Source organism: Carlito syrichta, unplaced genomic scaffold (genome assembly GCF_000164805.1).
Source record: "Carlito syrichta isolate Samal-C Ts95f unplaced genomic scaffold, Tarsius_syrichta-2.0.1 Scaffold302053, whole genome shotgun sequence".
Classification (NCBI taxonomy): Eukaryota; Metazoa; Chordata; class Mammalia; order Primates; family Tarsiidae; genus Carlito; species Carlito syrichta.
In genome coordinates this window covers 582,937-601,520 of record NW_007246149.1, presented here as the reverse complement: position 1 = coordinate 601,520, position 18,584 = coordinate 582,937, and the positions used below count along the sequence as shown (strand labels likewise).

At 36.1% G+C, this 18,584-nt stretch overlaps 1 protein-coding gene across 1 annotated transcript in view; it reads right to left on the bottom strand.

The window, feature by feature from the left end:
- The window catches only part of PIBF1 (progesterone immunomodulatory binding factor 1), a 234,535-nt gene that overhangs the window by 182,601 nt on the left and 33,350 nt on the right, over positions 1 to 18,584 (bottom strand). The window contains exon 6 of the mRNA XM_008055961.1: positions 2,872 to 3,005. Within this exon, the coding sequence (XP_008054152.1) occupies positions 2,872 to 3,005 (134 nt within the window). The remainder of the gene's footprint in view (positions 1 to 2,871; positions 3,006 to 18,584) is intronic.

Genomic DNA, 18,584 nt, shown 5'->3' with positions numbered 1-18,584 from the left:
AAGTGGATCAAAGACCTAAACATAAAACCTCAATGATAAGAATCTTAGAAAAAAACGTAGGAGACACCCTTATGCACATTGGAATAGGCAACCGATTCTTAATCATAACTCCAAAAGCATATGCCATAAAAGATAAGCTAGACAAGTGGGACCTCATCAAACTGAAAAGATTTTGCAAAGCAAAAGAACCATCAAGAGGGCGGGGAGACAGCCCACAGAAAGAGAAAAATATTGACTAACTGTATATATAACAAAGGCCTAACATCCAGGATCTACAAGGTTTTCCATACTACGTGTGGTTCTTTTTAACACTTTTGCTAACCAACTGTTAGTTGTCATATTTATTTACTAAATATCACTGTCATACCTATTTACTTGTGAATGCATATATGCAGTCGTCCTTCAATATACGTGGGGAATTGGTTTCAGGCTACTCCCTACCATCCCCCATCACATATACCAAAATCCTCCCAAGCTGAAGTCCCAGTCAGCCCGGTCAAAAAGGTTGTCCCTTTGTATACTTAGGTTTCACATCCCATGAATACTATGTTTTCAATTGCTGTTCTGTTGAAAAAGACCTGCATGTAAGTGGACACATGCAGTTAAAACCCATGTTGTTCAAGTGTCACATATATAATAACATATGCATACACACACACACAAACATATATACACCTATACATACACATATCTAAACAATTTTAAGATTTATATATAGACACTGGGTTCCTTTACAACTAAATAATTCCGTGTGAATTTCCTAAGATTAAAGATATTCTCTTATATAACCAGAGTATAATTATACAATTCAGGTCTCTCAATTTTCATTTGTCTGATGCTTTTCCATGATTGGAAACAGGTTAAGCACTTTGGGGAGGAATACTGCAGGGGTGATACGTCCTCAGTACATCACATAAAGAGGCACATGAGGCCAGTGTATCCCACTATTGGTGATGTAACTTCACTTAGTTAAGGTGGTGTCTGTTAGAGTTTTCAACTGTAAAGGTACCTTTTTGTCCTTTACAATTACTAAGTAATTTGTGAGGAGATACTTTGAGATCATGTAAATATCCTGTTCCCTAAGATACTTTTACTCAATGGTTTTAGAACCCATTGGTAATTCTAAATAAAATATTATGATGCCACAAAATGCTCATTCTAATATGCATATATATATTCATCGATTGGCATTCTACTGTAATGACCCTCTTTCTATATTTATTCATTATTAGCACGCACTCATGGATTTTTATTCTATTTGATGGATTATAATTCATTATTGTCAATATTCATTTTGATATTCATGTTGTACTATATTATCTTTAGCCAGTAGGAACCTCTTCAAACAGGCACAATAATGGTACTGAATTGGAATTAGAGGTATCCGTACAATCTCATCTGTAGTGTAAGCCTCCTCCTCCTCCCTCTCCCACCTCTGTCTATTGAAAAGGACTAGAAACAATGACCAGTGAAACAATGACCACAGCGCTCAAATCTTAACTTCTAAATAGCATTTCCCACTTAAAGAAATCAAGACTCCTTAGAGCAAGGGCTGAGGCAATGAAATTTCAAAATAAGTGCCATGCTCCCATTATTCAACTCATGATTGGATAATTTATTGTATTATTTATCCTTCATTCATGGTCCCACTGAATTGTTCTGATGACTATGCTTTTTAATTTTTAGCTTTCTCTTTTTAAAAATATTTTATCTATCATTGCAGAGGGGACATAAAAATACCAACTGAAAGTATCATCTTGCTAGCACAGCCTACTTCATTTTCAAATGTACATAGACTGCTTTGAATATCTTGTGGATTTCAAGCTCCAATAATTACTGTATTTTGGCATAACAATCCTTGCAAATTTACTTATGATATTATTTCAGGTGCAGGTAAATATAGCTGTGGACAATTAAGGTCACCTCACTTATGCATGTATACTACATATATATTTTAAAACTTTCACAAATATTTATTTGGTCTTGTTTATTTAGTGTAGTTCTTTGGATATATTTTGTATCTATTTCATCATCTCATGAATGACAAAATTTAGACTCAGAATGAAAAGAGGAAGAATACAGCTAAGCAGTGGTTCATTAAATTACTGTACATGGGGGAGCAGTGGCTCATGCCTGTAATCTCAGCACTTTGGGAGGAAGAGGCAAGAGGACTGCCTGAGGTTCAGGTGTTCAAGACCAGCCTGGGCAACTTGGCAAGATCTTGTCTCTACAGTAAATCAAAAAAATTAGCTGGACGTGGTGGTGCACACTTGTGGTTCCAGCTATTTGGAAAGCTGAGGCGGAAGAATCACCTGAGCTCAGCAGGTCGAGGCTGTGGTGATCATGAGCGTGCCACTGCACTCCAACCTGGACAACAGAGACTCTGACTCAAAAAAAAAAATTACTGTACATACAACAAAAAAAAGCATATTCCAGTTAAAGGAAGGCATTTATCATAACTACTCAGTAATAAATATTAGGAAACATACATTCTCAAAAAGTATTGTTTTTTGAAAGAGTATGTGCCTTTTATCAGAAAAGAACAGCTGAAAAAAATGTCAGGGAAAGCTGTGAAGTATTTTAAATTGATTCCATTAAGTAAAAATAATAATCAAATAACATTTAAAAAATATTTACACATGTATTTACATACACTCAATTTTACTGGGTTTCTATCTTTGTTTACATTTTAAGACAGCAACTTCTGAATGAAATAAATAAATCAATATAAAAATATAATATAAGCCCCCCAAACTGCCAAAACTGCATGCTTTTGTGCAGTGAAAAATAAGGTACAAGTAAATTTAGTGATAGATAGTAAAGAGATGCATGCTAAATACAAGAACTACTGTAGTCATTTTAATTACTTACCTCTTGACTTTATCATAGTTCTCTTGACGGTAATCACCTTGCTGAATTAACTGTTTCGTGTCTGCTAATTCTAATGCCAAGCGTTGACATCTAATTTGAAGTTCAGAGTAGTTTCTTCGATCTTCCTCGTTTGTCTATAAATCAAAGGAATAAAAAAACATTTCAGATTAAATATAGTAAGTCAGATTCTGTATTGAATTCTTCTGTCAGGCTGTGATTATCCTTGTAATTAAACCGAAAAAGTACTCAATTTTTCTATTTAGTAATTTTTCCCTATTCAAAGATAGATAATTTTAAATTCAGAGTTGTTTGCAAGCCCAGTTGTTTAAAACCTGAACTCTCTTTTCCAAAGAAAAAATATGACAGCTATGTTTTAGTTACTAGATTACTACATAAAAGGACTACAAATATTAAATTACTTTTCTTTTTTTTTGAGTTGGGGTTTTACTCTGTTACCCAGGCTGGAGTGCAATGGCACGATCACATCTCACTGGAACCTCAAACTCCTGGGTTCAGATGATCCTCCCAAGTAGCTGGAACTATAGGCGCGTGCCATCAAGTCCAGTTAATTTTTAAATTTTTTTGTAGAGATGAGGTTTCACTAATTGCCTAGATTGGGTGGGCTCAAGCAATCCTCCATCTCGGCCTCCCAAAGCACTAGGATTACAGGCATGAGCCACTGCGACCAGCCTAAATGACTTTGTTAAAAACATTTACTGAGTTATTAGATGCTAAAAATATTGCAATGAATACAACACAGTTCCTGTTCACAATTTAAAGATGAAAAGCTATACGAATATCAATATCTACAATGAAAAAAATCATTACCAAAGATACTATCTGTGCAGTTCCAGCTGTGGTATTCAGCAAAAAAGAAGCTGCGCACCCCTGGGAACATGCCTCTACATTGTTCTCCCTCCACTCTCGCCATCCAGGAGCAAAGGAGAAAGAGATTGCTGGTATGGGGAGAGCATGAAAGCCAAAACCTTAAAGTTGGTCCCAGGGTTCTTCACCAGCTGGCCCTGCTTACTGCAAGCATCTTTTCTCACCACTTCTAATATCTACACTTCACCCTCCAATGCTAATGAAGAGCTAAAGTTCTCAGAATGCACCAGGAGTTCTGTTCCCACTGCCTGAATACTGCATATAATCTAAATACTTGCCTCCTTCAGAGTTCTGATCTCAGTTTTCCATCAGGTTAGTTTTCTATCCGTCTCACTGGAGTGTGAACCTCTTAGGGTCAGGGACTTTGTCTTTGTCTTGCTCATCACTGACCTTTACACATTTAACTTGTATACAGTAAGAATAAAATAAAAGGTAATTAAGAGATAAATAAATATGAAAACTGGGAAGGGGGCAGGACATAGAAACTAAATTCCTATTTATTCCTCCCCTTTGAGCTCCTCATATTTTGTAACAACCATCAAGACCACCCCAAGAACCTGGCATGCTAAATGCATCCTGTCTTAAGTCATTCCTTCTTTAAGTAGCTAAGCAGCTAAGTGTGGTCACATTCACTCCACAGATACTGACCAAAGTATTTCTGTGTGACTGGTCCTGAGTAAGGCACTGTAGATACAAAGATGAATAAGACACAGTTTTTGTTTTCTTTAAGCTATTACACATAATTTTGAAACATTAGCTCCCAAATTTCTATCAAAGGGCTATTTGAGAGACGTAATTATAGAAAACCACATTCAGCATGCTTTGCTTTGGTACAGTATGATGTTCTTCTTCTACATTGAAGTTCTCCATGAGAATGGAATGTTACTATGGTATTTACATAGTAACATAGGATTACAGTTTAGGATACTCTATCCGCTCCCAAAGAATCATCACATACATCATTTGAGACTTAAATCCTATAAAAATCTTTAGTTCCCCCGAAGAATGTTTTACCCTTCTAAGCACTACTAAATTATGTAACTGTTTTGGAAGAGAGTGTAGTGTTACAGCTTGGAAGGCAGGCTCCAGAATTCAACTGCCTAGAATTGAATTCCTTCAGTAAGATTTTAGGCAGGTTAAGTTTATTTCTCTGTATTTTAATGTCCTACCTCATAGTTATTAAGTAATACACATAAAGTGCTTATAAACTGCCTAACATAAACCCCCCAAGGTTGAAACAAGAAGACATTGAGACACTAAATAGACTCATAACAAAAAGAAAATTGACTCTGTCATAAGAAAACTACCTATTAAAAAAAAAGCCAAAAGTCCTGGACCAGACGGCTTTCCAGCAGAATTCTACAAAACATAAAAGAGGAGCTGATATCAATCCTAGTATCCCAGGTAATTGAGAAAGATGCAATTCTCCCCAAATTATTTTACGAAGCTAACATCACACTGATGCCCAAACCAGGCAAAGATGCAACAAAAAAAGAGAACTACAGGCCAATATCCCTAATGAACGTAGATTCAAATATTCTCAATAAGATTCTAGCAAATCAGATCCAACAACACATCTCAAAAATCATCCACCAAGACCAAGTAGGCTTCATCCCCAGGATGCAGGGCTGGTTCAACATCTGCAAGACCACAAATGTAATTAAATATGTAATTAAATATGTCAACAGATGTAAAAACAAGAACCATTATGATTAGATGCAGAAAAGCTTTTGATAAAATTCTGCATCCCTTCTTGATAAAAACCCTCAAAGACCTAAGAATAGAAGGAACATGCCTCAAAATAGTAAGTGCCATCTACGATAAACCCACAGCCAGTATATTGCTAAATGGATAGAAACTGGAAACACTTCCCCAGAAAACCAGAACAAGACAAAGCTGTTCAACATTGTGTTGGAAGTCCTAGCTAGAGCAATTAGACAGGAGAAGAAAATCAGGGGTATCCAAATAGGAAAAGAGGAAGTTATCCCTCTTTGCTAATGATGTGATGCTATACTTGGAAAATCCAAGAGAATCTGTCAAAAACCTGCTTACACTGATAAAGGACTTTGGCAAAGTCTCAGGGTACAAAATAAATGTGCAAAAGATAGTCATATTATTATACACCTACAACAAGGAGGCAGAGAACCAAATAAAAAGTACAATCCCATTCACGATAGTCACAAAAAAACTGAAATACCTTAGCATCTTCCTAACCAGAGAAGTGAAAGACTTTTATAATGAAAACTACAAAACACTGCTTAAAAAATCCAAGAAGACACAAACAAATGGAAGAATATTCCATGCTCCTGAATAGGAAGAATCAACATTGTTACCAAAGGCAATCTACAGATTCAACACAATACCCATTAAATTACCAACATCATTCTTCTCAGACCTGGAAATGACAACACAGAAATTCATATGGAAACATAACCATGAATAGCCGAAACAATCCTTAGCAAAAGAAACAAAACAGGAGGCATCATACTTCTAGACTTCAAACTTTACTATACGGCTACAGTAATCAAAACAGCGTGAGATTGTTACAAGAACAGGCATATAGACCAATAGAACAGAACAGAGATTCTGGAAGCAAAACCTCAGTTTCTCAACCAACTCATCTTTGACAAAGCCTCCAACAATCATTGGGGAGAAGAGAACCTATTGCCAAAGGTGCTGGGAAAACTGGCCGACCAAATGCAGAAGATTGAAGCAGGACCCCTACCTATCACCATACAAAAACTCAGCTCTAAATGGATCAAAGACCTAAATGTAAAACCTCAAACTGTAAGAACCTTAGAAAATGCAGGAGATACCCTTATGGAACCGGCAACCAATTCCTGATCAAAACCCCAAGTGCCCATGTCATAAGAGGTAAGATAGACAAGCGGGACCTCAACAAACTGAAAAACTTCTGCTAAGTGAAAGAAATCACCAAGAGAGCAGAGAGCCAGCCCACAGACAAGAAAAAAATATCTACCAACTGTATATCTGACAAATGCCTAACATCCAGGATCTACAGGGAGCTCAAATGTGCTGAAAGGAAAAAACCAAACAGCCCATTAAAAAGTGGGCAAAAGACATGAATAGACACTTCTCAAAAGAGGACATACGGGCAACCAACAGACACATGAAAAAGTGCTCAGTCTCACTAATCATCAGAGAAATGCAAATCAAAACCACATTGAGATAGATACCACCTAACCCCAGTAAGAATGGACATGATTAATAAAACAAAAAACAACAGATGCTGGCAAGGATGCAGAAAAAAAGGAATGCTTCTATACTGCTAGTGGGAATGCAAATTAGTACAACCACTTTGGAAAACAGTGTGGCAATTTCTGAAAGAACTAGAAATTGACCTTCCACATGACTCAGCAATCCCCCTATTGGGAATATACCCTAAGGAACTCAAATAATTCTACCAAAAAGATACCTGCACACACATGTTTACTGCAGCACTATTCACAATAGCCAAAACATGGAACCAACCATGCTGCTCATCGAAACTGAATGGATAAAAAAAAATGTGTGCCTGAGTCCATGGGTTCCAGACCAGCCTGGGAAACTTGGCAAGTCCTCATCTCTACAATAAATCAAAAAATAAGCCAAGTGTGGTCACGCACGTCTATAGTTTCGGTTACTTGGAAGGCTGGGGGAGAAGGATTGCCTTAGCCCAGCGGGTTGACGCTGGGATGGCCATGAGCGTGCCACTGCACTCCCGCCTGGGAGATGAAGCAAGACTCCAACTCAAAAAGAAAAAAAAAAGTGGTACATATACACAATGGAGTATTATGTAGCCATAAAGAAGGACAAACATATGGACTTCGCAGCAACTTGGATGCATCTAGAGTCTATCATACTCAGTGATCTATCACAGAAATAAAGACAGAGTACCACATGTTCTCACTCATAAGTGGACCCTGAACAATTACCATAATACTATAAGATAGGGATGGCAGTAATAGGATACTCCCGGGGCGGGGGTGGGGTGAGACAGAACATCAGTAAGGGTACCCGATCTCAAACTAGGCAAAGTGGGGACCAAAGAGAGGCCCAAACTTTACCTGTATGATGACCAGTTGTATACCTAATCCTGAATTGTACCCCACATCTTTAAAATTTAAAAAAAATGCCTAACATGTAGTAAATACTCAGTAACTATAAACTAATATTGTTATAATTCTTCCTCTTTACTTTTCCTTCCAGAGAGATCATAGCCAATTTAACAGTTCAACTTTAATAACTGCACAACGAACATGACAGAATCTGGAGGAATACAAGCATACAAAGGATAAGCAAAAGGCAAAGATCCCAAGGAACCCAAAGGAGCATTCAAAGAAGCACAGGGTAAGCCAGAGGAACAACAGTAGAAGAGAGCTTTGAGACAGTCAATGCCTCAAATGGTATTGAAAAACACTCCTGAGTAGCACTGAGAAATTTACAGACACCAACAAACAAACAACAGAAAGTCTTTAAAGTATTCAGGAGTAGACACAGAAGATGGAGTGCCAGAGACTAAAGCGAATATATCTAGATATTCAGTACTGCCCTTGTTTGGGACTATTTTCTGTGTATTATCTGACTTAATACTTAATTTTATACCTGGATGAAAAGATTGTCGTCATTTTCACAGATAAGAAAACTGAGGCATGGAGAGTAAAGTCTCAGAGCTCATCAACAGTAGAGGGTAGGTTTCAATATCTAAGTTTGTCAAAGACCAGAACTGTAGGCAACTCTTTCTATAGCTTAACAATAAAAGTGGGGAAAGTATAGTAGCCAGAGAAGAAAATAAGGCTAATGAAGGTTTTAAAAGAGGAAACAAGCTTGAAAATATTCAAATATTGACAGGAAAGGAGTAACAGAAAAAGAAGGATTAACGCTAGAGAAGAGAGGGCATATTCAGGAGGGAAAAACCCCTAAGAAGGCTCCAAGGTCTGGGATCTGAGCTTGGATGTGGAGATAGTCTTAGATCAGAAGCCATGTTCACATGGCAGACTTTTCCCCTCCAGCAGAGTCTTAAAAGTTCAAATTGTTTTTAGGTAGCTATTATCAATTTGCTACAGGTTGCACCATACTCCTTACTGTAATGCTTCACATATATGTATATTATCCACCTGGTTTCTAAAGGTGTACGATTTTTCCACTTCATTAAGGCAAGGCTCTTTCCATTATAAACAGTAAGAACAAACAAACACACCACAGCAGGGTTGGTGCAGGCAACTGTGGGAGTTCTTGTCTGAGGATTTCCATTTTCCCCGTGAAATGCAAAACTGCTGAGAGTGAGAAGAAAAGTGGAAAACTAGAGATGTGAAGAGAACAGTGATTGCCTAAAATAACCTCTGTGGAAAATGAGAGGGCTAGAAAAAGAAGAATTACAGCACAATTGTGTAAGCCCATTTGAGGTTGGTAACAATAAACTTACAGTGCTTGTTATTGCTTATGTGATTTTTGTCAGTAGTGCTCAGTTAGAAAAATGAGAAGCTGAGTATTTTTCAGACTGGTCGGATTAAAAATACACACACACACACACACACACACACACACACACACACACACACTAAAAAGAAAGTTAAGGGAGGAATTAGAGGACACTAGCAAGAAAAGACTGATAAATGTGATGGAGAAGGAAATCAATTTAGGAGAGGATTGATAAATAAATTATATGGACTGAAAATTTTGTTAAAGACAAATTGGAAAATGACTGAGAAAAATGGAAACACAAGAAGTAGTATGTTCAGTGGATCAAAGTGAACGGGTAACTTCAGCAATAAATCAGCTCTAGGTAACGAGAGACCAAATGTGGCTACAGGACTAAGTGTAAAACTGGAGATGAGAAGATCAATAAAAATTCAAGGCCAAGATTGTAGTTTAGTCAATCACATAAGTACTCCAGGCAGCTGAGGTAGAAAGGAAGACTAAATCTCGATCAAACTTTTCTAAACAAAGAGGAACGTCCCTGTGATCTGCAAATGAGGAAGGTCAGAAGGTAGGGTACCAGATGACATGAATGCCCAAAGCAGTGTTTTTTGTGTGGGTGAAATTGCAGAGATCTAAAGGTGTAAAAGTCTAGAGAGCACATCAATATCTGACCTTGAAATAAGTAGGGTATGAACTCCTGATCCCGTGAGTAATTTCATGGGAGAATATATACATAAGTATTTATGTGTGTGTATATGCATTACATATTTATATACTTTCTTTAAATATAAACACCATATACAAATATAAACAGAAGCAAGTGTAAGTGCAGTATAGGGACGTATACATTCTACTAACACTTTCTTTAGGACTTTTCGGCTAAAAAAAATTTACCCTTAAACAAAATTATTACTTTTGTATTTTGAGTAAAAACATCACTTATTTTTAGCAACTAAAATAGAGCAAGGCACTGGAAAAAAAGTAGCATCTTCCCTCAAAATAAACTAAACCCCATGACTGTAGAACTTTGTAGTTAAGGCTAGAGAGAGTAAAAAAGACTCCTTTGTATTCCCCTCTGCATTCTTTCCTGTCTTGAGCTCAGCGTTAACCTCTGTGGAAAGACTCTAACCCCAACTCTGAGTTAGATGTCTCCTCTGTTTTCTCACAACACCTGGTTCTTATCCTCTGTCAGAAACATACTGAACATGCTGTGAGCAGCCATGACATGCTTCACACATCATAAGGAAAAAGTTAAGGAAGTTTTCAAGAATCCTAGTAAGTTAATACTCTGCCTATTATATAGAAGGTTTGTGATCAACATCTGTGGAAGAGGAGGAACAAAAGAAGGTATTAAGGAAGACAAGAACAAGAGGCAAAAAGCAAAAACTTTTCAAATATAAGAAAATAAACCCATAAAATTTTAAGTTACCAGCACTGTCTAGCACAAAATTTCTACATAATAGCAAATGTGTTAACAGCCAACTTTCAATTTCCTTTCTCAATAAAGAAAAGAAATTGCCCAGGGAAAATAAGGACAAGCCAAGTAATGGAGAAGATTTCAATTGTTTGCCAGCTTTCTACATATCTGGAACTGATTTTGACTGCCAGGGTTAATGTTATCTTTTCTATCTCCTAAATTATTCATACAAGAAAATAACACAAGATTACCTCCAGCCTGAAAAAAGTAAATCTGCTATGGTAATTGTATGTTTTCTTGTTTTGTCTATGGCCCTCGCCTTCCTCCACACCCAGCTCCCTGAACCTCTGCCTTATCTTTGTATACTCAATAACCCTTACATACCAGTTTTGCAGAATGAACTAATGTTGAAACATGACTAGACTAAGTAGTACCAGCACTTAAATTAACTAGCTCAAGAAGTAGAAAAAACAGCTGTAAAAATGAGTATTTGACAAATTATACATTTTCCAACTGAAATTAAAGATTATTGTCATATATCTGCAACTAAAAAATATATATCTTAAACAATAATATTCTGCGAAACATTTACGTAGAATCTCCTCAAAATATTTGAGAACGCCTACATGAAGAAGGCTCCCATTTCTGGATGGCTGTTAAACTGGTGGGTTCGCTATGTCAATATCCATCAAGTTGTACAATTATAATTTATCTATATTACATTTAAGCATTAAAAAAAATAAAAACAAGAGGCTACAATGGGGAAGACACTAACTGGGCAGAAGCTCTGCAGGAACATTTGTGTAAAAAATGAAAACCAGGACCTGTGAAAGTCCTATCATAGTGGGAAAAAGAAGCAGGATGGAAGAGATGGTGAAATCCCTTTTTTACTCCCTGTATTTCTCTACTGTTTCACTATTTGACATAAGAAACTTAATTGACCTTTGATTACTACAGACTGTCCCTTTAAGTAACAGACTACACTTTGTTTTCTGTCAGACTACGCTTTGTTATTGTTAAGTTTCAAAAATACATTATTTTTTTCTTTTTGACTTTTAAAAACAAGACAAAACTGAAATATCAAAAGTCTGTTATATGTTAAAAAGAAGAAAATCTTAGTACTTTATAATACATGCTAACTTTTCAATTATGTCTATTTGGATACATGTAAACTCAAACATAAAAATATAATCTTTTATTTAAAAATTGAGTTGGGGTCTCATTCTGCTGTCCAGGCTGGACTGCCAGGGCTTAGGCGCTCCTTTGGCCTCAGCATCCCAAGTAGCTGGGACTATAGGTATGCGCCACCATGCCTGGCTAAGTTTTCAAATTTTATTTTGTTTATTATAGAGATGAAGCTTCACTATGTTGCCCAAGCTGGTCTTGAACTCCTGGGCTCAAGCAATTCACCAGCTTTGGCCTCCTAAAGTGCTGTAATTACTTACAGGTGTGAGCCACTACACCTAGCCTTGTAAGCATTTTTTAATAGTTAAAAAACAAACAAACAAAAAACCCCCCAAGAAATTTAGAGGAATAAAGAAAGGTAATTTTTGGCACGTGTGGTGGACACTAGATTGAAATAAGAGACATAGATTCAAATGCTATTTCTCCTTATTACTCTCGGAAGTCGACTTCTCTGGACTCAACTGCTGTCTCTGCAAAGTGAGCAGCTAATTATTACTGGCTCATTGATGTTTATGTGTCCACTACTGTGCTAAACACTGTATTACTAGTACCATTATAAAGACATGATGCCTACCTCAAGGATCTAGCAGAACTGCCCCACTGTAAAATGCTACATGGATGTGCTGGGAGGCAGTTTGCATAGTCAACAATTTATTCAGCAAAGTACTGTAACAAATTTGAAATATTGGCTTTTCAATAGGCATTGACCTAAATATAAGTGAACTAAACAAATTTAAATCTTAATGAAGAGACCAAGTTGCTAAATTATCTTAAAAATCTCATTACCCAAAGAAATTAAATATATCAACGTAAGAATATGGTTTCCCATGCCTTCTGAGTAACTGAGATAGGCATTAAAATATTAACAAATGTGGATAGAAAGAATAAAAGAATTAAGGCGATTCACCAATTAGAGTCTAATTCAAATTTTTTTTTACTTTTGAAACAAATGAAGACGTATGGTATGATAGGAAATTTACCAATGTTGAAGAAAGTCATTTTGTCTGCTTTGTTAGTAAATTACTATAGCTTCTATATTTCAAATTTCAAATATTAAAACACTTTAACTCAAGTTAAGTAACATGTATCTTTTTCGGTTCTTTTCCATATGCTCATACACATACACAAACAGAGGGAGGGGGTAGTTGCTTTTCCCTACTAACAACAAAAAGCAAAGTCATTGAGTTTCTGCACTTTTTTTGTTTGTTTGTTTGTTTGTTTTGAGTTGGAGTCTCACTCTGTCACCCAGACTGGAGTGCAGTGGCCGCTCCCAGCCACCGCAGCCTCAACCTGCTGGGCTCCAGTGATCCTTCTGCCTCAGCCTTCTAAGTAACTGAAACGACAGGCACGTGCTACCATCTATTATAGAGATGAGGTCTCGCCAAGTTGCCCAGGTGGGTCTCGAACCCGCAGGCGTAGGCAATCCACTTACCTCACCACTTTTCCTCACTTTGTGGAAATTCTAAATAAACTGTTCTTCTCTAGTTCATTCATGTTAATAGTTGTATAATATTTCATGGTGCAGACTAACTACGGTTTATGAAACTATTTCCTTGCTGTTGTATTGGTGGGTATTTATTTTGTTTTTAGTCTCCCCCCACCAATGCCCTCCTCCACTTCCTGCCAGAAACAATGCTGCAGCAAACCTCCTTGCATACCTATCCTTCTGTACTAGTGCTCTGCCCCGTGGGGCATACTCCCAACAGTGAGGTTGCCAAGTTGCAGGCCACTTCTTTTCATTCACCAATGTTGCTAGATGGCTGCAAAGGGCTGCAGCAGTTCACATTTCCACTAGCAATGTGTGTATCTTTAAAATTATTTCTTCATAAATAGACCACTTTCATTTTTGCCAACCTGCGCTATTACTATTACTTTAATTGTATTTCCCAAAATGCTAGCAAGTTTATGAATCTGGTCTTTGTACTTCTTGTAAAATACCTATTTATAGTCTTTGCCCATCTTTCTACTGGGTATGGTATCTCTTTTTGTCTTTATCTTTTAAAGCGTCTGGATTCCCTGTCTTGGTTAAAGGTCACCCTGACCTTCAGAACAGTGCTGTCCAACAGAACCCTCTACAATGATGAAAATTTTCTATATTTGCACCCTCCAATATTTCAATGTAAACAGCCACATGTAGATGTAACTACTTAATAAACAGCTCAGTTCTAGAACCTGGCTACTCACAGTTTGGTCCATGGACCGGCACAGACTAGGAGCACTAATCATTTGCGAGTGTGCTACAAACGAAAAATCTTAGTTCCCACTCGAGAATTAATGCTTCTTAAAAGATCACCAGGTGATTTACAATCACATTAAAGTTTGAGAAGCACTAGATAAATTAATTACTAGATAAATTAAGAATCTTTAAACTTTTTTGTGCCATGAATCCTACTGGTAATCTGGTGATGTCGGTGAATCCCCTCTGAGACCAATATTTCTGAAAGATTAACTTAAAATAACAAAATTACAAAGGAAACAAATTATACTGAAATAAAACTATTTTTAAAAAATTGTGTATGTCCTTTTTATAAATGCACTAAAGATGATCTACTGAGGGGTCTAGTAACTTCAGTAATGTTGAAGTGGTGATGAGCATGAGCTCTAAAGAGAAATCTGCGATAAGAACATGTGCTATAAAGGTATCTCATTTTTAATGTTGACAGTCACATTCAGCACTGTTCTGAAGGTCAGGGTGACCTTTAACCAAGACAGGGAATCCAGACTGTGGCTTTTGCCTATATTTGTAATTGAAGGAAATACTAAATTTCAGTTAGAAATGAAAATTAGTTCTTTTCCATACCACCTGAAAGACCATGAACCATAAGTTAAGACTGCTGAAGTAGCTGCCTAACTTTTCTTTTAATAAACTTAACCCAGATAGAATTAATATTTGTGTATCATATAAACTGTAAGGACCAATTTATTTTTTTAATAGATGAATATCCAGTTGTGCTGGATCCTTATAATAATTATTATTTTCCAACTGAGCTAAACTACCATTATTGTGGTATATAATTACATTTATTTTTCTATTCTGTTCCATTGATGTTTATAAATGTTTATTCCTATACCAGTACCACATTTAGTTGACCACATTAATTTTGAACTGTACAGTGAGTTCTTGGTTGGTCCAGCACCTCTCACCTTCTTCCACCTGAATCTTTTTCACATGTATCTTGGCAATTCTGGGGCATTTACATTTTCATATAGGCTAAAATAATTTATCCACATTCAGTACTGTGCTATACCTTTCCCTCTAACACCCTCTCTTACCATATATTAAAAAAAATGGAATATAACCTAACTGCATTTGAATAATGTTAACAGTGAAAATTTGATATTTTTATGACCTTGTCTACCTAAGATATGGTTCTTCCACGTTCCAAGATGTAAAAGTTTTCTTCATATGAATCCATTACCTTCCATACTAGAGATGAACCTGGGTGAAAGAATTTCATTCACAAGGAAGGTAATAAACTCTTATGAAAAAAACTATTTAGTTTTATAGATTTCTAACACCAGTGGCAGTTACATCTACTGATAAGTTCACACAGCTATTCTCCTTTAACTTGCTGACACAATAGATTATTCCTTCTGTCCTGGAATATATTTTGTTTAATCATAAAATATTATGCTTTTGATATTAATACAATAGTAGATTCATTTGTTAACATTTTATTTTAAAATTTTCAATCTGCTATGTAAGTAACACTGGCCTATAGATTCGTTTTGCTTTTGTGTTAGCTTTCTAAGAACGTTCCATCTTTTTCAATAGTCTGGTATAGCATAATTAACAGAAATCAGCTGTCTTTATAGAGATCAACTGTGAAACCATTTGGGGTACAACATATGAGAACCTGGTGGTAATTTTGTCAGTGATACACTTCTACCCACCTTTGTGACACCTCTATAGCAACTGTTCTATACTTCTGCCAGTTGTAGTAATCTATATTTTGTTGGCAAATGTCACTTTCCTTTTGGTTTTCAAGCTTGTTGCCACAGAGATACATGTATTATTCTCTTAATTAATGTCTGTTAATCCCAAATACCTTATTTCTACTCATTTTTTCCTGCTTTCTTGAGTACCACGTGTTTATTTTCCATCTCTTTCTTTAACAGTAAAGGCATTTTAAGGCTATAGATTTTCCTCTGGCACAGCTTTAAATGTGTCTCAAGAACATTAATATTAAAAATGTTCTTATTTTCTTTTTTTATAAAGTTTTTATTTCCTCTTTGATCCCAAAGATGTTTCTTCTTAAATAAGTTTATTTCCCCTTAGCTTTTATTTTTTGTTCATTACATTTATCTAATTCCCAAAGAAATATATTAAACTTCCCCCACAATTATTGCATTTTCATCACGGTCTCCTTGTTTTTCTAAAAAATTTTACTTTACAATGACTGTCACTTGACATGTAGAAACATAACTATAAAATCACCTTTTATCATTAATGTACCTTGTGACTCTGTTTTGTAGTTTTTATCTTAAATTCCACCTCATGTGATATTAATATTATCTTCTTGGCCAGGTGCTATGGCTCACAACTATAATTCCAGCAACTTGGGAGGCCAAGGTATGAAGATCGCTTGAGGCCAGGAGTTTCAGATCAGCCTGGCAACATAGTAAAACTTCATCTCTACAAAAAAAAGAAAAAAATTAGCCCCAGCTACTTAGGAAGCTGAGGCAGGAGGATTGCTTGAGCCCAGGTGGCCAAGGCTACAGTAAGCTATGCTTGGAACACTGCACTTCAGTCTTGCAAAAGAGCTAGACCCTTTCTCTAAATTTTTTTTAAAAAGATCTTCCTGCTGTCTTTTTTCATAACTTTTAGTCTATCCCTTTATTTTTTCAAACTTTTTAAAAAAATCAGTGTGCACTAAGGGTATTTCCTATAGACAGAGCTGGGCTTGGTTTAAGGTCAACATGAAAGTCTCTTTTAGTCGCATATTTTAAGCATATTCTTGAACTTTCTGAAGACAAATAAGACTTAATCCATCTTATTTCGCTGAGGGGAGAAATCTAGAGATTTTTACAGTCTAAGCTCTTGCCTACAATCTGTCGTGCTCCTGCTCTGGTCTCTCTCACACTGTCTTTAGACTGTCCCTCAGACCAGGGGAAGAAATCCCAAACTGTGGTACATATCCCTTCTAGCAATTTCTTCCTTTGTATGTGGCAAGCTACCTTCTGATTGAGAAGTGTGCTTATTCCTCTTAATGATTTGTATGACCAGAAGAATGTGAAAGCAGCAATGGTCTGGGATTTCGAAGTAAGGTCCTTCTAAGAAGCCTTTAAGCCTCATCCTGAGTTTCTCAAGTGCTTGCTTTGTAAGTGGCTGATTGCTGTATCCTGAGACTACCATGTTGAAGGATGCCTAAACTAATTACAAGGAGAGGCCAAGGGGAGAGGGAGTAATATTTTGATCATCCCACCTTGGCTCCAAATAAATGACTAAAGACTTCAGATGACCCTAGCCTCAGTGAGGTGAGAAAAACTCAGTTGAACCTATCAACTATCACAGCTGTGACAAATGATAAACTATCTTAAGACAGTGAATTTCGGGGTGATGGATTATGCAGCAATACTGAACTGGAAGACTAAATTTCTCAAAGCCTAAGACTTCACACAGGTCCAGCTGCCTGTCAGAAGACAGCTACAACTGAGATTCTAAATTCCATCTCAGACCAAAATCAGAACCTATAAAGGTGGCCATTAATCTAAAATTCAGATTAACTTTAAGCAATATTTAAATTTAATTTTTAACATTTTAACCTTAATATACAGAGGCAAATTTATTACTGTTTACTATGAATTTGTTATGTTAAACATTTTAATTATAACTAATGGATATTCTCATAAATATGTGTCTCATAAAAAATTTTTAAATTTCATCATTTGCACAACATAAAAAGAAGTTCCAGATATGTGGAACTGGAAAAGAAGAAAAATGGAATGCATGCCTACTGCCATCTCTTAGAGTACCTTTATGTCCTCCTCTTTCAACTAAGCTTAAACAGCAAGGCTTATTCCATTCAATCATGTGGACTATAAAATTTAAACTTAACATGTCAAAGTAAGTAGCTTATTTAGTTTTGAGTTTGGCTTGGCTACACCCAGTTACTGAGACGACGCAATATTGTCACCATTTTCTCCATTTGAACTATGAAACTTTTATACATACAGTGATCCATGACAGCATCTAGCCTTTATTTGGCTGAAATATTTTACATATTTCATATTTTACATATTATGCTGTTCTGTTATTTATTAAATTATCTTTTATGGTGCTAATGCCATGACAAAATTAAATGCAAACATTGGCACTGACATCATAGTGATAGTACTCTATCACTACATCTCCTATTTCAACATGTATGGAATCAATCCAGCTACATGAAACGTCTTCCAGATAATATCAATTTAAAATTGCCTTTACATAGGTAGTGTAACTCCAATTATATTCTTAGATATGCTAATTACATTAAAATATAAATGTAAAATCATGAAATTTAAGGATACAGAGACTTTTTTTAACCTCGGTTAATAAGAAACAAAAAAATTTAAAAATGATTTGTGTTTATGGTCCATGAACCTGCCACATTCCAGTCTAAGATTGTTCGTTAAAAAACTGTGCTTCTCAGCAAAAAATCCAAAACAAAACAGGAGGTATCACACTCCCAGACTTTCGAGTTTATTATAAAGCTACAATAATCAAAACAGCCTGGTATTGGTGGTACAAGAACAGGTATAGAGACCAATGGAACAGAATAGAGATTCCAGAAGCAAAATCTCAATTTCTCAACCAACTCAT